At 43.5% G+C, this 23,145-nt stretch overlaps 1 protein-coding gene and 1 long non-coding RNA gene across 3 annotated transcripts in view; one reads left to right on the top strand and one right to left on the bottom strand.

Moving 5' to 3' along the window:
• The window catches only part of LOC147101832 (dual specificity testis-specific protein kinase 2), a 133,414-nt gene that overhangs the window by 37,994 nt on the left and 72,275 nt on the right, over positions 1-23,145 (bottom strand). For both annotated transcript variants that reach the window (XM_085965810.1, XM_085965811.1), the window contains exons 3-5: positions 10,051-10,172; positions 626-674; positions 363-512 (exon numbers count right to left, since the gene is read on the bottom strand). In XM_085965810.1, the coding sequence (XP_085821936.1) occupies positions 363-512; positions 626-674; positions 10,051-10,172 (321 nt within the window). The remainder of the gene's footprint in view (positions 1-362; positions 513-625; positions 675-10,050; positions 10,173-23,145) is intronic.
• On the top strand, positions 11,681-13,514 carry LOC147101833 (uncharacterized). The gene is made up of 2 exons (XR_015073375.1): positions 11,681-12,126; positions 13,246-13,514. It is a non-coding gene; the product is annotated as an uncharacterized LOC147101833 (long non-coding RNA).

The following is a 23,145-nucleotide window of genomic DNA, read 5'->3' as shown; positions in this document are numbered from 1 at the left end:
ACCAGAAATCTCGGTTAACCGGCAAAATTCAGGAGTAGGTTCAGGTAAGTTTAACTTCATATTACTTGCCTTCCTCGATCTGTTGCTCTGCAATTGGGTGTGGCTGCAGCTGTTGCTAAGCTACAGAGACGCTTGGAACTTGTGGCCATTGTTCTGCACCTGTTGCTAAGCAACAGGGTTTGTTGCTTTATACGGAGCTCTCAGCTCTCCGTAACTTTTACTATAGCTCTCGGTTATCCAGAATTTTTGATGAACCGGCACCACGTCGGTCCCGTCGGTGCCGGATAAAAAAAAGTTTCCTGTACCATTTTTTGTGACAAGGCTTGCTTAATATTTGGGTATACGAAGGCAGTGTCTCTTACCTTGGAGTTCAAGTCCCTGTGATAAATATTCTTTGAGTGTAGGTACACCATTCCTCGTGCAATATCGGATGCGAGATCCACTTTTTCCTTCCAAGTCAGGTTAACCTCTTTATTGGCGAGCAGTTCTTCCAGGCATCCACCATTAACATACTGTGAAGCAGTGCACATGCGAGCATTTGAGAACACAAATGGACCAATTTGTTTATCTCTTATTTGCATTGTATTTGTGAAGTAAAATGATATTTACATGTAATGGTATTTACCTCAAGCATAGGGTACAGTTTATCTTCTTTAACGCACACCCCAAGATATCTGAAAAAAGTCAATACAAACGCTTTTTGAACAGCGGGTCACAAGTTACATTAACATGTGTGATGTCAGCAAATTCTTCCAGTGTTGATTTGGTACTTGGAGTTAAGATTACGATGTTTGACCTTGTAATTCTGAACAGTAACTTTCCCATATTTAGAATAAAGAAAATGTGGTTCCTTGGGTAACTAATAAGTTTGTGGTAGACCAGCAGGATGAAATCTGGGCCAGGAAATTCCTCAGAACTGCTTCCCTGCTCCGCTGACATTACTTCACACCAGGTGCTGTGTAAACGGGGTTCCCGCCGCAGTTCCGGCAGATTAAAGCCGGTGGACTGGGAAGCAGCTCCGGGGAACTTCCTGGCCCTGATGACCAGAGATGGTGGGTGGTGGCTTTCGTTGTATGGGGTAGATTTGTAACTCGCTGTCTGGATGTCAAACTGGTGGTGTGGAGCAGCTGCCTGTTCTAGGAACCACACGATTTTGATTTCCATCGATTTTCATTATGAAATCAGGCGGCTACTATAACAGGCGGCTGATTCACAATGCCGGTCATAAGCCCATAATGTATGTTGAAAATCTGCCTTCTTATGTCTTAGACAGTAGCTTCTTCTGCCCATATTTCTTCCTCCCCAAGGACTTTTACACTGGCTTTACTAGTTTCACCATCAGTATTGTCCAAGAAGCACTTCTATTGGTCTCTAGTCCAAGGAATGCAAATTGTAGGTATTACACCATGCAAATGTAAAGAAACAGTTCTTCATCCTTCTGCCTTGTAACTGCTTCTTGCATCAGTAGTTATCATCACAAGGCTTTCTCTCCCTTGCCCTTTCTTCCTAAAACTTTATTTTCCTTTTCGTGCATGACCTCCTTTTATGATCCCCAAGTGGTCCAGTTCACCATTTTCCAAATGTGCAAGTCTTACTTTGCCAATTATCTAGCTCTTTTTGTTTTGAAGGAGTTAAATATGTTATTAGGTTAATGGTGAAAGGGATAAGGATAGACATAGATGGCCTTTAGTTATCATGGTTCCTGTGTTGTTGGGGTCAGGGAAATTACAACTTTGAAATATAATATATCAGGGTTGATTTGTGTACTTTCTAAGGTTGCATTAAAGGCTTGGAGTTTCATCAATTATGTCTGGAAGTAGCTCAGAAGTTGATCATCCTAGAAGTTTCTCATGGGATTGGTTGCTTTTTTTAGGAGATTGGATTGATAAGAGTCCACAATGGTGCAAATTTTAATGTACTTTTAGGAAGGAACTAATTTGAATGACTAAGCAACTTTTTTATGTTTCATACTTTCCAGGTTCCTATTTCCAAGGTGAAAGTTCCATCTTCTTTAGTACTTGTGATATGCTTGTCAGCACCTCCCAAACCCACGACCTCTACCACCTAGAAGGACAAGGGCAGCAGGTGCATGGGAACACCATCACCTCAGAGTTCCCCTTCAAGTCACACATCATCCTGTCCCGGACATATATCAGCATTCCTTCATTGGCCCTGGGTGATAATCCTGGAACTCCTTACCTAATGGGAGTACCTTCACCACATGGACTGCAAGGATTCAAGAAGACGGCTCACCACCATGTTCTCAAGGGCAACTAGGGATGGGCAATAAATGCTGGCCTTGCCAGCGACACCCATATACTAAGAACGGATAAAAGAAAGGTTACAAAGGACTATTCAGCAACAGTGTGCAAATTCCAAATGTTCCATGAATATGGCATAAATGGTATCTAAATATAAAAATAAAAGTCTTGCAACTAGTGGCTTTCTATCACATGTCAGACATCATGCTAAGTGTCACACTTTGTTACAGATACAAAACATTTTTTTTAAGTATAAATATAGAGAAAGAAAGCCAGTCATTTCCTACTGTTTTTATCTACCTTGGTAATTTGGTCTCTCCTTGAGGACAGTTGCCAACCTACAAAAATTTTGCTCAACAATTAGTCTCTAATTGACTTCAGGATGTGCCTATCGACCAATTTGCCACAGGGAGTACTTGAACAGTGGCCTTAAAGGGACAGACAAGTTAAACACAGCTGCCTCTTTGAAGGTAAATATCACAACAATTCTGCAGACCCAGACTACCCACGGGTAACCCCAAGGAAGATCATTTAGTGTGTCTTAAAAATGGAACTTGAATGGGAGTCAGGCTTGTGATCTCAAAGCATAAAAAGCTGGCTCATGTACTTACAGTCTGACAGAAATTTCTTGTATGTTGTAGGGGTTTCGCAAAATCCCCCATTTCCCTGAAGATTGAAAAATATTGGCCCACATCGTGGATGAAGAATTGCGTAACCTGAATTGTCTCAACACCAGGACTTTAAGATTAAAATGGTACCCTTTGAGTTTTGAACTGTGCAAATTGCAGAGGGGCCTGAAAATGGCGTGGACAACAATGGAATTGAGGAATTGGTGGAAAATATTCACACACCTTGAGACAGTACATCTTAATAAAGTCGTTCCCTGGAGTTTGGGATATCACAAAAGGTTTTAAAATGGCCACAGAAAGCATGGCAAAAGGACAAGCAGCTCGAGTTGCCTGTGTGTATAAAGTGGGAGGATCTAGCAGTGGCTGTGAGTCAGACCTGCCAATCAAAGGGAGGTTCCCTTCAGAAGCACTTGAAGTTGTTTATTTACTTAAGAGATTAGCCCACTTGAGAAAAACTGCAGGACAATTGATTGAAATTGCTTCTGTTTACGCAGCAATTCAAGGTACTCACAGACAATGAAAGACTGAAACCTTGGCATGGACTTCTGAAAGGCAACAGTTTAAGCATTGAATGGGTTTTTAAATCACCCATCATTGTGGACAATAGGGCCTTGCATTCTCTTTTGTTTCAGCCCAGGTAAACTCCGGAGGTGGGCGGGAACATTTCGGCCCCACAGTACAGACACACTAACCCAGTCCAACCACTTTGAGTTAGCCAATCACAGCTTTTCTCTTGTGAATTGGAACTTTTTGGGCGTGAATTTTCCAGACAGGCAAACAGCAGGGGGGCAGGGGGCTCACCAGGTATATAAGATAGCTGCTGAGAAGCTATCGCTCTCTCTTTACTTCCTGGGACCACAGGTGAGCCTCTCTCTCTCTCTCTCTCTCTCTCTCACTTCGCTGGACCACATGTGAGCAGAGTTTCTGACTCCTCAGCAAAGCAACTTAGTAAGGGTTAGGGGATGGTAATTAAGGGGATATTGCTAAGATTGTTTAATCAACATTGTAGTCACTTACCCCTCGTTTTTGCCATCTGCATTCCCCCATTTAAGCAATTTTACTGTAATTACTGTGTTCGTGTGGTATAGTTTGATATTTTGATTATAGTTTCTTTTAGTTAATAAAGCTTGATTTTTCTCTCATCCAAATCACGTGTCCGTTTTAATATCATTAATTATAAGTCCTGCAGTCAGAACTGGAAGGTGGGGTAGCGATTCGAAACCGCTGTTTTAAAATTGGTTTATTTGGAATTGGTCAGAGTGCAGGCAAAGGCTGCAAGACCAGGAAAATTACCTTAAACCAGTTAAAAGATGCCCCCTACAATGTAATGCAAAAAATGTTAATAAAGTTCTTTAAAAAAAATCAAATCTTGAGGGGTTGGGTTATATTTTGAACGCGATGCCGAGGCAAAGAAAGCACACATTGAGGGTAATGGAAATAAAAATCGGGAGAGATGTGAAACAAGCTGCCCATTTTACACTATCGCACCAGGTCAAAATTACTCCCATTAAGCTAAGCTTAGATCTTAAATAACAACAGAAAATGCTGGAAACACTCAGCAGGTCAGGCAGCATCAAGGAGAGAGAAACAGAGTTAACGTTTCAGGTCGAGGACCCTTCGTCAGAACGGGAAAAATTTAAAGAGCGATTTTTAAGCAAGGGCAGGGACAGGGAGGAGGGGAGGAACGTACAAAGGGAGGGACTGTGATAGGCTGGAAGGCAGGAGAGATTAAGAGACAAAAGGGATGATGGTGCAAGGCAAAAAGAGATGGTAATGGGACAAGTTAAGAAACAAAAGATGACTCTAGATGAGGTGTAAACGGCGATGGCAGAATCATCAACAGCTGCCATGTGAGAAAAAAAGGGGAAAAAAATATAGGGGACGAGGTTACAGTCAGAAATTGTTGAACTCGATGTTAAGTCCAGAAGGCTGTAAAGTGCCTAATCGAAACATGAGGTGCTGTTCCTTGAGCTTAGATCTTGTTCCATTTTCCCAGCCAGTTGGGATTCTGAATAAGTGCTTACTACAACGCTCAGCTCTACCTGCATATTATTATCATTGAATGTTCCTTTTCTCTTTGCTAATTATCAAGAATTCTTTTATAATTTTAAGACACTATTGAGTTGCAGACTGTACTTGGGTCTGGGTTAAGGTAAATTATCAAAAGAATATTGCAGTAAAATTGTTTTGCTGCTGTACTTTACAGTGTGTGCATCCAATGACAACAACAACTTGTATTTATATAACGCCTTTAACGTAGTAAAACATCCCAAGGCACTTCACAGGAGTGTTATATGACAAAAAATTGACACCAAGCCACATAAGAAATTAGGGCAGATGACAAAAAGCTTGGTCAAAGAGGTAGGTTTTAAAGAGCGTCTTAAAGGAGGAAAGAGAAGTAGCGAGGCAGAGAGGTTTAGGCAGGGAATTCCAGAGCTTAGGGCCTAGGCAACTGAAGGCACGGCCACTGATGATTGAGCGATTATAATCAGGGATGATCAAGAGGGCAGAATTAGAGGAGCGCAGATATCTCGGGGGGTTGTGGGGCTGAAGGAGATTACAGTGATAGGGAGGGGCGAAACCATGGAGGGATTTGAAAACAAGGATGAGAATTTTGAAATCAAGGCATTGCTTAACCAGGAGCTAATGTAGGTCAGTGAGCACAGGGGTGATGAGCGAATGGGACTTGGTGCGAGTTAAGACTCGAGCAGTCGAGTTTTGGATGACCTCAGGTTTATGTAGGGTAAAATGTGGGAGGCCAGCCAGGAGTGTGTTGGAATAGTCAAGTCTAGAGGTAACAAAGGCATAGATGAGTGTTTCAGCAGCAGATGAGCTGAGGCAGGGGCGGAGACGGGCAATGTTACGGAGATAGAAATAGGCAGTCTTAGTTATGCAGCGGATATGTGATCGGAAACTCATTTCAGGGTCAAATATGACACCAAGGTTGTGAACGGTCTGGTTCAGCTTCAGACAGATGTTAGGGAGAGGGATGGAGTTGGTGGCTAGGGAACAGAGTTTGTGGCGGGGACCGAAAACAATGGCTTCGGTCTTCCCAATATTTAATTGGAGAAAATTTCTGCTCATCCAGTACTGGGTATCGGACAAGCAGTCTAACAATTTAGGGACCGTGGAGGGGTCGAGAGAAGTGGTGGTGAGGTAGAGCTGGGTGTCGGCAGCGTACATGTGGAAACTGACGCTGTGCTTTCAGATGATGTCGCCAAGGGGCAGCATATAGATGAGAAATAGGAGAGGGCCAAGGATAGATCCTTGGGGGACACCAGAGATAACGATCCAAGAGTGAGTAATGAAATCCCTCACTATTCCTCTCATGACTGAACAACACAACATATTGGAAATGTTTACTGAACACCCACGATAATTTCAGGAAAGGTTTTCATTAAAATATATGGCCTTATTATTTGCATCACTATGTATTTGCTTAATTTGTTGCATCTGTGTACTTTACAGTTAATCTATTTGTTCCATATGCAGTGACGTTATTAAAATGGTACTGTATTATTTTCCCAACACGAGTGAGCCAAATTTAGATTAGCAAATGATCATCTGATACAGTTTACCCCTGGATAACATCACAGAGTTTATCTACCATTTAATGGTTTGCTAGATGCAATTATAGGAATACAATTATAGGAATAATGGTTTTGGAGCTGTACACATCCTTTTTGTCCTTCTTTTTCTGACTTGCATATTAGCATTTTTCAGCCATATCCTGCCTTTGTGTATTGGACCTAACTGTTAGAAAAATGATGCTGCTCTCCTGGTGGCTCGGTTGGTAATTGGCTATTGAGCCATTTGGACTGGAAAGTCCCAAAAATCTGTGCAGAGTTGACTGATCTAAGGTGGGTGGTGGTAGGGGCACTATCATTGGCTTCAGTGCCATGGGCTATGGAGAAGAAAAGCTGCCATAGTTCCTGTGATCTATATGCAGTGGCCCCTGCCGGAGTGTGCACACGTGGACATTGGAAATGGACCAGGATCTGGCTCAACTGTGAAGCCTTCCACAGTTAAAAAGATTAATGGGTGAAAAAAATCAGGCCCACGATTTGCCGACCAGCACTTCCGACGAGTGCCAATCGGAGAGTCAGCCTTTAAATAATAACTTTGTTCAACAAGTCAAAAAAACAAATGTTGAAACAACCTATTAGTTTATTCTGCCATCAGTGGAACAGTCATTCAGAGAATAAAGGCCAAACACATAGCAATAAAGTGCAAACTATAAAATCAGGATTTCAAACCTCTGAACGTCATTTGAATAAGAGACCTCATATTAAATGCTCTGTAGGTTAGACAGATTAGCAATGATGTTCTAAACTGGGGATTCCTGGTAGCAGGTCAACTAAAGGGCAAGGTTGTCAGTAGGCCTGCAATCCTCAATTTTCCAGTACGGTCAAAGCAGAGTTCCTTTATGCTATTCAATTACAGTATAATCCTTCATTCTATCTGCTGCAAGTAAAGGAGACTGTTTAGATGGGATTGTGATGTATTCTCAAGTACTGCCTGAGAATATTGGAATGAAGGAAGGGGGTCAGTGGTTTTTCTGGTCAAGTTATTGAGCTTTCATTATGCTGCGAGGGTCCTTGTCACTTTGGTGTCGTTGAATTGTTATATAAAGGAATTTGCAATGATTTTGAAAGTGCAATGTTCAACCAATCGGAATGCTACTTCGTATCAGATTTGATTAGACAGATTGATTTTTAAAAATCTAACCACTGGTAAGTGAATACCTACTTCTTGCAATTCCAAATCCTAAATGTCTGAAAGCTAAATCCATTTATATAATACTATTCGATTAATTCACCGTTCCTACTCTCCCAGCAGGGAGCTACACACTAAGAAATCACAGATCAAAGAATTGACACTATAGTTGATAGCCTGATCTCTAATCTACTCTCACTTCGAGTGCAGCTCCCTGCTAGAAGAGTGTGTTTGGTGAATTTACCACTATATTCTTGCTTCTAAGCAACTAAGTAGTAGAATTATCAGACTAAGTTGAATTGTTATTTCATTGTTATGCAGCCCGATGTATTTTATATTAATGTTGTTATTATCTGCAATTTTAATATGTGTGTAATGATATGCATGCCTACCCCGAGCTTATTAAGCTGTCAACTTTTCAATACATATGTCAGCTTGTCAGTTTTTCAGAAGAAAAATTGGCTTTTTCATTGAGATTGGAGGCTGTCGGTGTCAAAATAACAACCGTCCGCTTTTTAAACACATTCAGTTTTTTAACCCTTGTGTCAGCTTTTCCAAAAAAAAGGCATCTTTTTCACTGGGACTGTCCCCCAACTCAGACCAGATGGAAGGTCAAAGTGAAACCTGCCTGAAACCAGCCATATTGGTTGGAGAGCAAGACTTGGACTGGAGCCTTTCAGAACCAATTAGATCAGTTGAAGGGCGGTTCACGAGGCTGTTCAAACAAACGCAAGCTACCTTCTGCCACTGTTGGTTGTGCACAAATCTCAGGGAGAAAAAAATTGAGATGAACTGAGAGAATTAAACCTTTTCCACGGGTTCAAAAGAGCAAGTTAGGTTGGAAATGAGGGATTCCAATAACAGCGGGGCAGATTTTGGTCTTCACCACCTGAATGTTGAGCATCACCTGGACACAGTGCAGAGGGATTCCAATAATAGCGGGGCAGATTTTGGTCTTTACCACCTGAATGTTGAGCATCACCTGGACACAGTGCAGAGGGATTCCAATAATAGCGGGGCAGATTTTGGTCTTTACCACCTGAATGTTGAGCATCGCCTGGACACAGTGCAGAGAGGAAAGTCTGGGGAGGCAGCTCACACGCCAGTAACCTGCCTGATTTTACTTCCACTTAAATGAATGGAAGGAGAATCCAATGGATTTGGTAAGGGCTGTGTGATCCTGCACTTCATCTAGGTGATGCTTAACACGCCGGCAGTAAAGAGCAAAATCTACCCTGATATGTTTGCATGACATTCCTCCTTCCACTCTTTTAACTGAGGCATCAGCCCATTTATTTTTAAGCTATTGGGTTAAATCTTCATGTTGTAAATGAAAATCGGGTGTTTTCTATAATGGGGTGTGGTGGGGTGGGGGGGGGGGTCGATCAGCAGTGGCAGTTTTTACACCCGGGAAGCCGGTTGAAAATCAACCCCCCATAATGTGTTGAACTTTGTATGATTATTTTATTTTTATTTTTAAGTACCTGTCACTTTTCCAGGATGAATACATTTTGGTTTGAAAAGCAGAATTTCCGTAAGCTCCAAATAACAGAAAATGCAGTGTCAAAGATCAGAATTGTATGCCTCCCCACCCGACTGGAAAATAAATCTCGTTCCTTCAGCACTCACGTTCCCCTTCAATAATTTCTAATTCCGCCCCTGCTGTAAATTGTGCTTTCGCATACTTTAGGTTTTATCCCGTGCAATAAAAGTGACGAATGTTGGGTACACCCTGGTGGAAGTCTAGTTATAAATTGTTAGGCCAACTACAGGCCAATTGCTGAAGGAACTTTCTGTGAATTAGCAGCTACTTTCAAATTCTTGACCCCAGACCAGGCTATCAAGATCAGCAACAGAAAATAATTGGCCTTCTCTTTCTTTATTCCTTTGATGCTTTGGAGTCTGAAGTGTGAAAAACACATGCTAGATGCAAGCTATATAGGTGTATATGGATAGATATACACATAAAGCTATTCTGGGTATGGTAATGGAGTAGTTCTGTTACTGGACCAGTAAATTGTGAAATTAAACTAATTAATTCTGGTCATTTGTGGCCTTAAAGCTGCTGAATTTTTGTCAAAACCTAACTGGTTCATTAATGTCCTTTAGGGAAGGGAACCTACCGCCCATATCTAGTCTGGATTTCATGTGACCCCAGACCCGCACTATGCAGTTGACCCTTAATACCCTCTGAGGTGGTCCAGCCAGCTACTAGGTTATAAAATAAATAATTGCTATGGCAACTAGAAATGGATAAGTGCCAATGTCACCCACATTCTAAGAACAAATAAAAACATTGATGAAGTCCTGGCTTTTTGCATAGCAAATATTATGGCAAAGAGACGTCATTCAATATTATAATTACCATTATTTAATGAACTCTCAATAAAGGACCTTCGGAACAATTCATCAGGGTAGGTGCAATTAAAATCACTGACTTTTACCTGACTATGTTAGGATGAGAGAGTTTCTGGAGAAGGCTGATCTCCCGTACAATGGCATCCTGGTCAACATCCTTCTTGTAAATTTTTACCACCATAACTTTATGAGTTGTATTGTGAGTCACCTGATGAGAGAGAAAGAAAAAATACCACAACAGGAGTACCAAAAAGAAAGGAACGTTAGGTAACAATACTGCATTTTATCCACATGCCTGGTTGCCATCAGCCAGGGGGTAGAAATTCAATTGCCCGGATTTTGCAGTCAGCAGCAAACAAATGGTGCCAGCCGTTCATTACATTTACACTTGCCCACACACTTTCTAGGAGTTTTTGCATTGGAACTTGTGGCGATTAGAAATCCAAAACAGCGCAGCACCCTCTAAGAACATAAGAAATAGGAGCAGGATTAGGCCACTTGGCCCCTTGAGCCTGCTCCACCATTCAATAAGATCATGGCTGATCTTGGGCTCAAAGCCACTTCCCTGCCCGATCCCCATAACCCTTCACTCCCTTATCTTGCAAAAATCTGTCTATCTCCACCTTAAATGTATTTAATGACCCAGCCTCCACAGCTCTCTGGGGCAGAGAATTCCACAGATTTACGATCCTCTGAGAGAAGAAATTCCTCCTCATCTCAGTTCTAAAAGGGCGACCATTTATTCTGAAACTATGTCCCCGAGTTCTAGATTTCCCCATGAGGGGAAACATCTTCTCTGCATCTACCTTGTCGAGCCTCCTCAGTATCTTATATGTTTCAATAAGATCACCTCTCATTCTTCTAAATTCCAATGAGTATAGGCCCAACCTGCTCAACCTTTCCTCATAAGACAACCCCCTCATCTCTGGAATCCTCTACAGGAGATCTAGGACCTGTGTGAACAGGGCAAGCACCTGTGCATCTCCTTAACCAATCAGATTGAAGAATCCTTGCTGAGGCACGCAGAGTTTGAACTAGGAAATGTAAGTTAGAATATTTAAATCAATGCCAAATCAGGTACAGAAAGGGAAATAAAAAGAGGGAAAGAAAGATGGAACTAAGAGAGAGATAAAAGAGACAGAAAAAAAAAGTAAAAAAAATGTTATAGAAACATAGAAGATAGGAGCAGGAGTAGGCCATTTGGTCCCTCGAGCCTGCTCCGCCATTTAATGAGATTGTGGCGGTACCACCAGTTGTCCCTTACATTGAGATACATAACTCCCTTTAACTTACCTTACTGTATGTATCTATTACTATACTCAGGCTTCTCTCCTATACTCTGTGTGATGACTGATGTGCCTCAATAAATCCGAGACTCAATGTTAACTGAACAAAGCAAGGCTTTTATTAACTTAGAAGGTAACACACAGTGGAGAAGTGTCTCCCATCCAGAGGTCGGCTGTACTGGATGTGAGACACGCTGGGCCTGCTTAAGTAGAGGCCAGGTATGGGCGGAGCCCTACACACAATAAAATACAGGTGAGGAAATGGAACTGAGGTAAGGGAAATGAAACTGAAACTAAACCACAGTCACAGGCACAATCACACACAGAGAATACAGATGAGTGATGAATGGCATATTTCATCACAATGACGTCAGAGCTTGGAACCTTCCAACAGTAGAGCTCGGAACCTGCTAGCAGTTGAGCTCAGAACCTGCTGGCAGTTGAGCTCGGAACCGGTTAGCAGTTGAGATCAGAAACGTCTAGTCAGTCCTCGTGGCGTCCCCGCTGGGGAAAGACCTACACCACGGTGCTCCTACAGTCAGCCATCTTACCTGCTACCTTACCTGTTGTATTTAACCTGTTCCTGTAAATAAACAACTTATTTATAGTTCGTCGAAGTCAAACTCTCTTATTTAGTGGCGATCTACACGAACCGCTACATTGGTGACCCAGCGACGTGAGTACGGGAGCTCATCAATTCCAACACTACAATTGGTGAACCCGTATCCGTGAACGATTTTCACGGTAGCAATGCGCGCCTGAACCTCGTCTTCCCACAAGACGACCGATGCACAACCGACGAACAACCACGGAACAGCAACCGCCTAACACCGATTCCTCCAAAGGCGACCCCGTCTTTGCGAATGTATTCACAAGGTAAGCGCAGTCTGGAGCAGATCCCATTTGACACGGACAAAACTCAACCGGACCCCGTTTTTTTGTGAGCAATTTTCATAAAAGAAGCACGCCATGGAAGCACCAGCCGTTTTGCTGTCGCTACCGCAATCCAGGGAGCCACAGTCTCCCTCGTGCTTTATAAAGGTAGAAGCCCCGTTCGACGAGAACATCGATGCAGCGCCGACCACGCGCTTGCTTACGGTCCCCGTACTCGTCTTTCCTACCGCCACACGGATCGTCTGCCTCTACGTCCAAAGCAACAACAAGTATACATCTCTCCAAGCGCGGGGTACAGCATGTTCGGGCCCACAATTCGGCGTGAACAAAAAGCGTGCCGCCCTCCTGGCTGTGTTCTCCTAAATTTACAACAGTTATAAGTGTTGCCACCCTCCAGGCAGAGTTGACCCCTCCTAAAAGCAACAACAACCCGGACCGTTGCCGCCCTTTCTCCAGTTTTCCCTTTAACAAACGCGAATGTCTACTGAAGCTGCACACATAGAGGACAGGTCCAACGGGCATCCTGCGGCTGCGATCAGCCACGTGAAAGTTGCTGGCCTCACTGATCACCGGTCAACGCAGTAACTCTTCACCCTCTGTTGTGTTAATGTCGTAGCACTATGGCACGCACCGTTCCGTGTGTTCCAGCCTCCTGAAGGTTTCGCTCACCAGTCGGCGAGTTCACTGACCTCGCCTGTCAAGTCCTTCTGGATCGCTCATTTGGCGTTCCTGCAGATTTCGTCAGAACAAGGACTTGTTCCAACATCAACAGAGCCATCGCCCGCGTCCGCCCAACCTGCCCGTCACTCTGACAAGGCCTGCTGTTTTACACGTCTCCACGGTCCTTCGCCTGACGGATATGTTTTATTCGCCACGACGCGCGTAAGGATCCGCTTACGAGCAGCATCTTCAGACCTCGCCTACCAAGTCGAGACAGCATGACCGCCGTGACCACCAGCTCATCAGACCATTTCATCCTTGGACTTTCGTTAAAGCGAATTCTGGGGGGGCCTATGTGGCGGTACCACCGGTTGTCCCTTACATTGAGATACATAATTCCCTTTAACTTACCTTACTGTATGTATCTATTACTATACTCAGGCTTCTCTCCTATACTCTGTGTGATGACGTCAGAGCTTGGAACCTTCCAACAGTAGAGCTCAGAACCTGCTAGCAGTTGAGCTCGGAACCTGCTGGCAGTTGAGCTTGGAACCGGTTAGCAGTTGAGCTCGGAAACTTCTAGTCAGTCCTCGTGGCGTCCCCGCTGGGGAAAGACCTACACCACGGTGCACCTACAGTCAGCCATGTTACCTGCTACCTTACCTGTTGTATTTAACCTGTTCCTGTAAATAAACAACTTATTTATAGTTCGTCGAAGTCAAACTCTCTTATTTAGTGGCGATCTACACGAACCGCTACAAGATCATAGTTCCCTCGTCTAGATCATTAATATATATTGTGAATGGCTGGGGTCCTAGCACCGATCCCTGCAGTACCCTACTAGTCACTGCCTGCCACTCGGAAAAAGGCTTGTTTATTCCAACTCTTTGCTTCCTGTCTGCCAACCAGTTCTCTATCCAAGTCAGTCCCTTACCCCCAATCCCATGTGCTTTAACTTTACACGCTAATCTCTTATGCGGGACCTTATCGAAAGCCTTCTGAAAGTCAAAATACACCACATCCACTGGTTCTCCCTTATCTATTCTACCAGTTACATCCTCAAAAAATTTCAGTAGATTAGTTAAGCACGATTTACCTTTTGTAAATCCATGTTGACTTTGTCCGATCCTGTCACTGTTTTCCAAGTGCTCTGCTATTACATCTTTTATAATGGACTCTAGCATTTCCCCACTACCGATGTCAGGCTTACCGGTTTATAATTCCCCATTTTCTCTCTACCACCTTTTTTAAATAGTGGGGTTACATTAGCTACCCGCCAATCCATGGGAACTGTGCCAGAGTCTATAGAATTTTGGAAGATGACCAGCAATGCATCTACTATTTCTAGGGCCACTTCCTTAAGTACCCTAGGATGTAGATTATCAGGCCTTGGGAATTTATCGGCCTTCAATCCTGTCAATTTCCCTAACACCATTTCCCTACAAATACTGATTTCATTCAGTTCCTCCCTCTCATTAGAACCTATGTTCCCCGACATCTCAGGGAGGTTATTTGTGTCCTCCTTTGTGAAGACAGAACCAAAGTATGTATTTAATTAGTCAGCCATTTCTTTGTTCCCCGTTATAAATTCCCCTGATTCTGACTGCAAGGGACCTGTGCTTGACTTCACCAATCATTTTCTCTTCACATATCTATAGAAGCTTTTACAGTTAGTTTTTATGTTCCCTGCAAGCTTACTCTCATGCTCTATTTTCCCCCTCTTAATTAATCCTTTTGTTCTCCTTAGCTGAATCCTAAACTGCTCCCAATCCTCAGGTTTGCTGCTTTTTCTGGCCAATTTATATGTCCTCTCCTTGGATCTTCAGCTATCCCTAATTTTCCTTGTAAGCCATGGTTGCGCCACCGTTTTTGTTTTATTTACTTTTTTTTTAAATCTCCAACAATAATTAAAATCTGAAGGAATGAGACTCAACACTTGTAAAAGTTCATTTTCAGTGCCAGTAATTAAGACTTAACACGCCGTTAAAAAATTATTTACTCTGGAATAGACAAGCTCTAACTTTTTCTGCCGAGTTTAGTGGGTATCTATCACGTAAGTACAGCAACTTTACGCAGTTCCATGTATTTCAACGTCGAGTCTCTCAGCAAGATATTGTTAAAAAACAGCTTCTGGGGTGTCAGGGCATCTCGGACAGCAACTTCTTGATTTCTGCGTTTAACTGCGCATGTGCGGGCACCAGAATTTGCTGTCTGATTTACTCTTTAATAACAGTGAGTCCTGATAGCCTCACTGTTATTTTTACCACAAAATCTAATCCAAATAATTTTATAGGTAGCCAGTCAGATTACGTACAGGCCAAATATTGTATTGCTCCCTTTGAACGATCCAGATTGATGATTAGTCATGAATACATTCAATTGTCTCGCTATCATCGATTGTTTTAACCCTAAACCCAATAATAATCCTCAAAGTGGTTATCTATTTTTAATGTTTATGAAGCTGATGGTTGATGGTGCTGGGGGATGGAACACTATTTCCACTTTTGTCACCATCAGCAACAAGCACTCACAAGTCAAATTTGAAGTAATGCTCCTCTAATCTGCGCTAACAATGTACCATTATTGTCTGCCTTATCCTCAGAAGAATACCCATACTGCACATCAGTGGAAATGTTTCTACTACCTACAACAAAAACAACAACGTACATTTATATAGCGCCTGTAACGTAGTAAAACGTCCCAAGGCGCTTCACAGTTGCGTTACAAACAAAAAAAAATTGACACTGAGCCATATAAGGAGATGTTAGGGCAGATGAAAGAGATAGGTTTTAAGGAGCATCTTAAAGGAGAAATGAGAGGTAGTGAGGCGGAGAGGTTTAGGGAGGGTAATCCAGAGCTTAGGACCTAGGCCACTGATGGCATGGCCGCCAATAGTGGTGCGATTAAAATCGGGCATTTTAAGAGGCCAGAATTGGTGGAGGGCAGAGATCTTGGAGGATTGTAGGGCTGGAGGAGATTACAGAGATAGGGAGGGGCGAGGCCATAGAGGGATTTGAAAACAAGGATGAGAATTTTAAAATCGAGATGTTGCTTAACTGGGAGCCAATGTAGGTCAGTGAGCTCAGGGGAGATGGATGAGCAGGACTTGGTGCGGTTATGACACTGGCGGCAGAGGTTTGGATGACCTCAAGTTTATGGAGGGTAGAACTAGGGAGGCCAGCCAGGAGTGCATTGGAATAGTCAAGTCTAGAGGTAACAAAGGCATGATGAGGATTTCAGCAGCTGAGGCAAGGACGGAGAAAGGCGATGTTACGGAGGTGGAAATGAGCGGTCTTAGTGATGAGGTAGGAAGTGCAACTCGTGATCAAATATAGCGCCAAATATAACATAAATATACCCTAGCAATCCTGTGGCCTCTCTGAATGACATTGTCAAATTATGGGCAACATTGTACAGTGAGAACAGTGTTAAGGTTGTCCTAACTCATTTCATTTAAGATCCTTAAAGCCAGTGGCGAAGGAGACTTTCAGCTCCATCAGTATGAACTGGATTTGAATGCCAGTGAAAAGACAGTATCCTAAACCATTGCACCCCCAAATCCCTCAGCTCTTCCACAACATTGAGCCTATTTCCATTCAGCGAATACTTACGGCTATTGTTTTTGTCACCTCACATATACTGACATTGAATTCCATTGGCCAAGTTTCAGTCCAATCCTCCTTCTAATCAATTTCCCTTTGAGGCTTCCTTTAGTCTTCTAAAGAATTAACTATACCTCATATTTTAGGATCATCTACAAATTTTGGCACCACTCCTGCTAGGCCTATATCCATAGTTGCACCACATTTGGAATCCAATGAAACAACATATTTGGTGTTGGCTAAATAAACAAAACTTTTGAAATATCGCCATGCTCTTTAGCTCTGTGCAGAGTAAGGAATGTTGTATTCTGCTCGCTCCTCACAGATCTTAAACTGGAAGCTGCAATGGCTGCTTTATAGTGTTTCCCTGGTAGCAGACAGTAATCCTGAGAGCAGCACTCGAAGTCCTTTAGCATTTCTCATGCATTTCATTCACTGCAGCTCAAACACTGGGTTGTCGAGGCAGCAACTGTGCCATCGGTGTCTCTAAAAATGCAGCCAACACTTGTACCAGTATATTCAGCAGTGCCTGTAGTCTTCGACTTTACTTTTTAAAATTTGCAAATTGAACTCGGTATAACAGCAACATCTGAGGTTGCCAGGGAAACGTTCAGAGTGCCTGCTGCCATGGGACTAAGATCTTAAGCTTGATATTTAACAAGGTGGTAGGAGGGACCGCCCAAGCATTCACTTGTTTGATAGACAGCTGCATGAGTTCGATGCAGTAGCGTTCCAATACTGTCTCTTTATAGATGCGTGACCAGATTTCATTTGAGGACTAAAGTATTTCTGTGCAAAGCATCAACGGATAAACTCTTCTGACTCTGATTTTACAATCTACAATCAAAGCCCACTTTTTCTCCAAACAGAGTGGGAAAAATTCAGTTGTTTGCGCCTCCCATTAGCGCCTTAAGAGGGCGCCAATTGGGGCGCAAAGCAACTAGCGCCCAGGCGCGGCGATGTTTGTGCCGCTCGCGAAATTAACTAGACATTTTGCGGCGGCACCAAACACTTCCGCCACGATCTCCTGTGCCGGCAGATTCTGATGTCATTCGAGTGCGCAACGCCCCGTTAGTGCCCCGGACCGGATATTGAGTGGCGCCCCCTGCCTTACCGCCTGCCGCTAGCAATGACAGGTTGAGAGTAGCGTTATGCTGTCAGAAAGTGACTAGGTGAGCGCTATTTAAAGGCGACCGCTTCCTGCCTTTTGTTGTCGGTGACATTTTTGCACCACGCAGTCTGAGAGAGAGAGAGAGAGACTTCTGGAGAGATTCAACGCCGTGTGAAGGAGTTTTGAGTATTGAGCAGCACTTTGCAGGTTTATTTTGCTTTGCCCTTCCTTGCTTCGCCAGCGCTCTGAGGTAGCGCCTCACTCCTCGGCGTTTGCGCCTTAAGACAAGTGTGAAGCGCCTGATTTAACGCTCCAATCACCTCCAGGAGCGATAAAAGCCAAGTTTGCTGTCGGAGGCGATAATTAGTGCCAGGCGCTGAACTTTGCGCACGGCCGATAACAGCGCCCCAAATGGGGCGATACCGAATTTTTCCCCCAGAGTGTTTTTACAATGTGTGTCAAGAGGCAACTGTATCTAATGATGTGTTGAGGAGCAATCCATTCAAACAAAGACAGAAACATCGCAACAAAGATTAATACTTTCATCAAGCTTTCAAGATATAAACTATTCCTTTTTTTAATCACAAAACAACTGATGTCTTTACAATCCATTGTTAGCCAGGAGGGTGGGCTGAAAAATCACTTTTTTATATAATGGTGTTTTTTGCCGACATCAAAACGAAAACTATTTTTGGTCAATGAACATGCAACCTGCTGTTGTGGATAGAAAAATAATTTGAATGTTTTTTACACAACTACAGAAAGCTCAGTTTTTGAGGATGCAAAATGATACAGGTTTATGCAATCCATTTTCAGTTTAGACTTCTATTGTGATCTACAATATTAGCCTCCCTACAGGAACACAATATTTAAGTGTGTCTCCATTTGGAGTAGTAAAGTCTCTCTGCTGGGGAGAATTACAGCTTGAATCTTCAACAACAACAGTAGATTTATGAACTATTTTACAGAGCGTGTAGTGTAAAGTCCCTTTTCTGACTTTCTGAATGGCAGATGATGGTGAGTGACGAAGAAGTTCATAGTTATTTTTTTCCAGAGACCTGATAAACCATCAAGGATTAGACTCCTGCTATTTCAACATCTAGAATAGAAACTGTTATAAGAACATAAGAAATAAGAGCATGAGTAGGCCATACGGACCCTCCAGTCTGCTCCGCCATTCAATAAGATCATGGCTGATCATCGACCTCAACTCCACTTTCCCGCCCGATCTCCATATCCCTTGATCCCCCTAGAGTCCAAAAATCTATCTCTCTCAGCCTTGAATGTACTCAAAGACTCAGCATTCACAGCCCTCTGGGGCAGAGAATGCCAAAGATTCGCAACCCTCTGAGTGAAGACATTCCTGCTTCATGTTTTGTGCTATAGCAAATAGGACTATCAATGGGTGACTTTGTCTTAAGAATAACAGCTTGCATTTATATACAAAATATTTACAGCACAGAAACAGGCCATTAGGCCCAACACGTCCATGCTGGTGTTTATACTCCACACTAGCCTTTAACATAGTAAAACGTCCCAAGGGGCTTCACAGGAGCGATTATCAAACAAAGTTTGACACCAAGCCACATAAAGACATATTAGGACAGGTGACCAAAAGCTTGGTCAAAGAGGTAGATTTTAAGGAGCGGCTTAAAGGAGAGAGAGTAGAGAGGCGGAGAGGTTTAGGGAGGGAATTCCAGAGCTTAGGCCCTTGGCAGCTTAAGGCACAGCCACCAATGGTGGAATGAAGAAAATCAGGTTGTGCAGAATTAGAGGAACACAGATATCTCGGGTGGTTGTGGGGCTGGAGGAGGATACAGAGATAGGGAGGGGCGAGGCCATGGAGGCGTTTGAAAACAAGGATGAGAATATTAAAATGGAGGCATTGCCGGACCAGGAGCCAATGTAGGTCAGCGAGCACAGAGGTGATGGGTGAACAGGACTTGGTGCGAGTTCGGCCAAGATCAGCCGAGTCTTGGATCAGCTCAAGTTTACAGAGGGTGTAAAGTGGGAGGCTGGCCTGGAGAGCACTGGAATAATCGAGTCTAGAGGTAACAAAGGCATGGACAAGGGATTCAGCAGCAGATGAGCTGAGGCAGGAGCGAAGACGGGCAATGTTACAGAGATGGAAGAGGGCAGTCTTGGTGATGGAGAGAATATGGGGTCAAAAGCTCAGCTCAGGGTCAAATAGGGTGCCAAGGCTGTGAACAGTCTGGTTCAGCCTTAGACAGGGGCCAGGGAGAGGGACAGAATCAGTGGCTAGGGACCGGAGTTTGTGGCGGGGACTCAAGACAATGGCTTCAGTCTTCCCAATATGTAAATAGAGGACATTTCTGCTATGTCGGACAAGCAGCGTGAGAAACATAGAAACATAGAAGATAGGAGCAGGAGTAGGCCATTCGGCCCCTCGAGCCTGCTCCGCCATTCAATGAGATCATGGCTGATCATCCAAATTCAGTACCCTGTCCCTGCTTTCTCCCCATATCCCTTGATCCCTTTAGCCTTAAGAAATATATCCAACTCCTTCTTGAATATATTTAATGAATTGGCCTCTACTGCCTTCTGTGGTAGAGAATTCCACAGGTTCACCACTCTCTGGGTGAAGAAATTCCTCCTCATCTCTGTCCTAAATGGCCTACCCCTTATCCTTAGACTGTGACCCCTGGTTCTGGACTCCCCGACCATCGGGAACATCCTTCCTGCATCTAGTCTGTCCAGTCCTGTCAGAATTTTATAAGTTTCAATAAGAAATCAGAGTCAGTGGAGGGGTCGAGAAAGGTGATGGTGAGGTAGAGCTAGGTGTCAGCAGCATACATGTGGAACGTTGTGTTTTCTGATGATGTCACCGAGGGGCAGCATGTAGTTGTATCTGGAAGTTCAACTCAACACATCCTGCTTGGATGCGTATTCTTGCTTAAATATCTGCCACAATGTTGCTTTTGCCGTGTTCTAGGTTATCTGGATGTGTTTCACCTCTTGCACCAATATCCAATCTCCACTCCACATTTAATGAACTTTATTCCTGGAATGTTTCCCATCTGCAGGAGAGCCATTGGCCCTAACAAGAGGAAACAGAAGTTTTGAAGTGCCTGTCAGACTACTGTTGGTTTCATGTTTCTGAAACCAGGGTTTCTGAGATGAGATCCTTCAGATGTAACTTTCCAACTGAGGCACCCCAGTAAGAGGGGAGTGAGCCTTTGGTAGCATTCCCACCTGTGGGCCAGAGGTGCAGGGTTTGAGCCCCACTCCAGACAGTCCCGGAGAGTGGAGTCGGAGCTCCAGCTTTGAATTCTGGGTTGACATCGAGCGGGATACACACGTCCGGTGGGTGTGGGTGGCCCCCCCACCTCATCGTATGGGTTGTGGGAGCCCATAAAACCCTCCCGCCGTATAGGACTAACCACCCTATCGGCTGGTATAAAGATAGTTATGGCCATGGAAGGAGCGTTAACGCAGCCAGTCAGACTGTTTATCACCCTGCAAATCCTTCCCCAACTTCACACTGAACTGAAAAGAGAGACTTGCATTTATATAGCGCCTTTCACGACCACCGGACATCCCAAAGTGCTTTACAGCTCATGAGGTACTTTTTGAAATGTAGTCACTGTTGTAATGTAGGAAACGCAGCAGCCAATTTGCGCACAGCAAGCTCCCACAAACAGCAATGTGATAATGACCAGGTAAACTGTTTTAGTGATTGGCTAGGACACTGGGGATAACTCACCTGCTCTTCTTTGAAATAGTGCCATAGGATCTTTTACGTCCACCTGAGAGGACAGATGGAAGCCTCGGTTTGACGTCTCATCCGAAAGATGGCATCTCCGACAGTGCAGCACTCCCTCAGCACTGCACTGGAGTGTCAGCCCAGGTTTTTGTGCTCAAGTCCCTGGTGTGGGACTTGAACCCACAACCTTCTGACTCAGAGGGGAGGGTGCTACCAACTGAGCCACAGCTGACACTCAAAGGGAACAGTGAGAAAACACCAAAAGAAGAAGACCCGAGTAAGAGCATCTGTAATGAGTGATACAACAACAACTTGTATTTATATAGTACCTTTAACATAGTAAAACGCACCAAGGAGCATTATCAAACACATCCTGACACCAAGCCACATAAGGAGATATTAGGGCAGATGTCCAAAAGCTTGGTCAAAGAGGTAAGTTTTAAGGAGCATCTTAAAGGAGGATAGAGAGGTAGAGAGGCAGCGAAGTTTAGGGAGGGAATTCCAGACCTTAGGGCCTTGGCAGCTGAAGACACAGCCACCAATGGCGGAGCGATTCAAACCAGTGATGGTTGCTGCAATCAAACAACTACTGTACTAAGACCTTAACTCTATGCTTTCACTAGAAGGAAGCAGAGGCAGTTCCCACTGTCGCTTTTAATGATAAGAATGCAGTTAAGCACGGAGCAAGAAATGCCACACAGTTCATCAAGCCCATTCTTCCCGCAAACTATCTACAATCTGCTCTGTTGCGGATTCGACTAAACTAATTTAGTCTCAGCAAATTTTCTTCCTGCCTCAAAGGTGAATTGTGTGAAACTCAAGAAAACCTCTCTGAATTAATATCCAGGATTATGCATCTTAGGTCAGTGTCATTTCCATTGTCCATAAGCAGCTCAGGATGCATGATGTTTAAATGGGAAATATTTGAACAATCTCCAACAACGTCGGCTGTTTCTCAGTACCCATCCCATGAGAGGTCCCAAATATGGCTGCAGTCAAGAGTTTCAGTTCAATGTGTGCATGGCGGGAGAAACACCACTGGGCTTAAGTTCATTGATCTACTGCTTGTGATGTAGTGTAGCGATCTATATCCATTCCATCGTTCGTGATAGATCCACTCCACGTTTTAGTCAGCAAGGCGACTAACACTGGATTAAACAGGGTTTGAACTGCAAGCGAAAGATGAGAGTGTAATGAGTAGCATGGCTATTCAGCCATATTTAAGCTGTTTTAAATAAAATGTATTAAATCTTACATTCGCAATACTTGGGACAGTAGAAAAGGATGCAGTGCAACTAATGTTTAAAAAATTTAAATTAAAATAAATCACATTTGAATATCTGTTGCACTCAATCCCATTTTTAAGAATTTCTTAAATCCCTTTACCACCATTTTCACTTCTAATCCAAACTCATGAATATTTCAGTGCCAGACAAGCACTTTAACTGCAAGCTGTATGACTCCCAGCAATAATAATGGAATTGTGATGCAAGTGCGAATAGTCCTCCAGAGTGTATTATATTCAGGATCTCTCATAACAATATGGCAAGACAAATAAACTTCTACATAAATTTTGTTTAATTCAACTGCGCTGTTTCTTTTCAGAACGGTTTAACTCTTGATTCTATGAAATCTCTGCTCTGGCACCAAGCTAATGGACACTTGGTCAGCACTTCCATAGAAGTCTCTCCTGACGAATAGCTAGTGGTTTGAAATAAATATCTTGGTACATTCCCTTCAGTCTATAAACTTAAAAAGGAACAAATTCTGGTCATGTTTATTCCTCCAGCCTTTCTGAAGATGCCCTGGAGCCTCTCGAGACCCAACAACATACCTACTCGGGCCTGCAGTAACCCAACACTCATCACAAACAACATGTGAGCAAATAGTTGGCAACTCAGGAT

The sequence above is a fragment of the Somniosus microcephalus genome, chromosome 23, assembly GCF_052327205.1.
Source record: "Somniosus microcephalus isolate GS21.2 chromosome 23, FLI_Smic_1.0, whole genome shotgun sequence".
Taxonomy (NCBI): Eukaryota; Metazoa; Chordata; class Chondrichthyes; order Squaliformes; family Somniosidae; genus Somniosus; species Somniosus microcephalus.
Note: the sequence above shows the minus strand (reverse complement) of the source record. Positions and strands in the feature narration are given on the sequence as shown.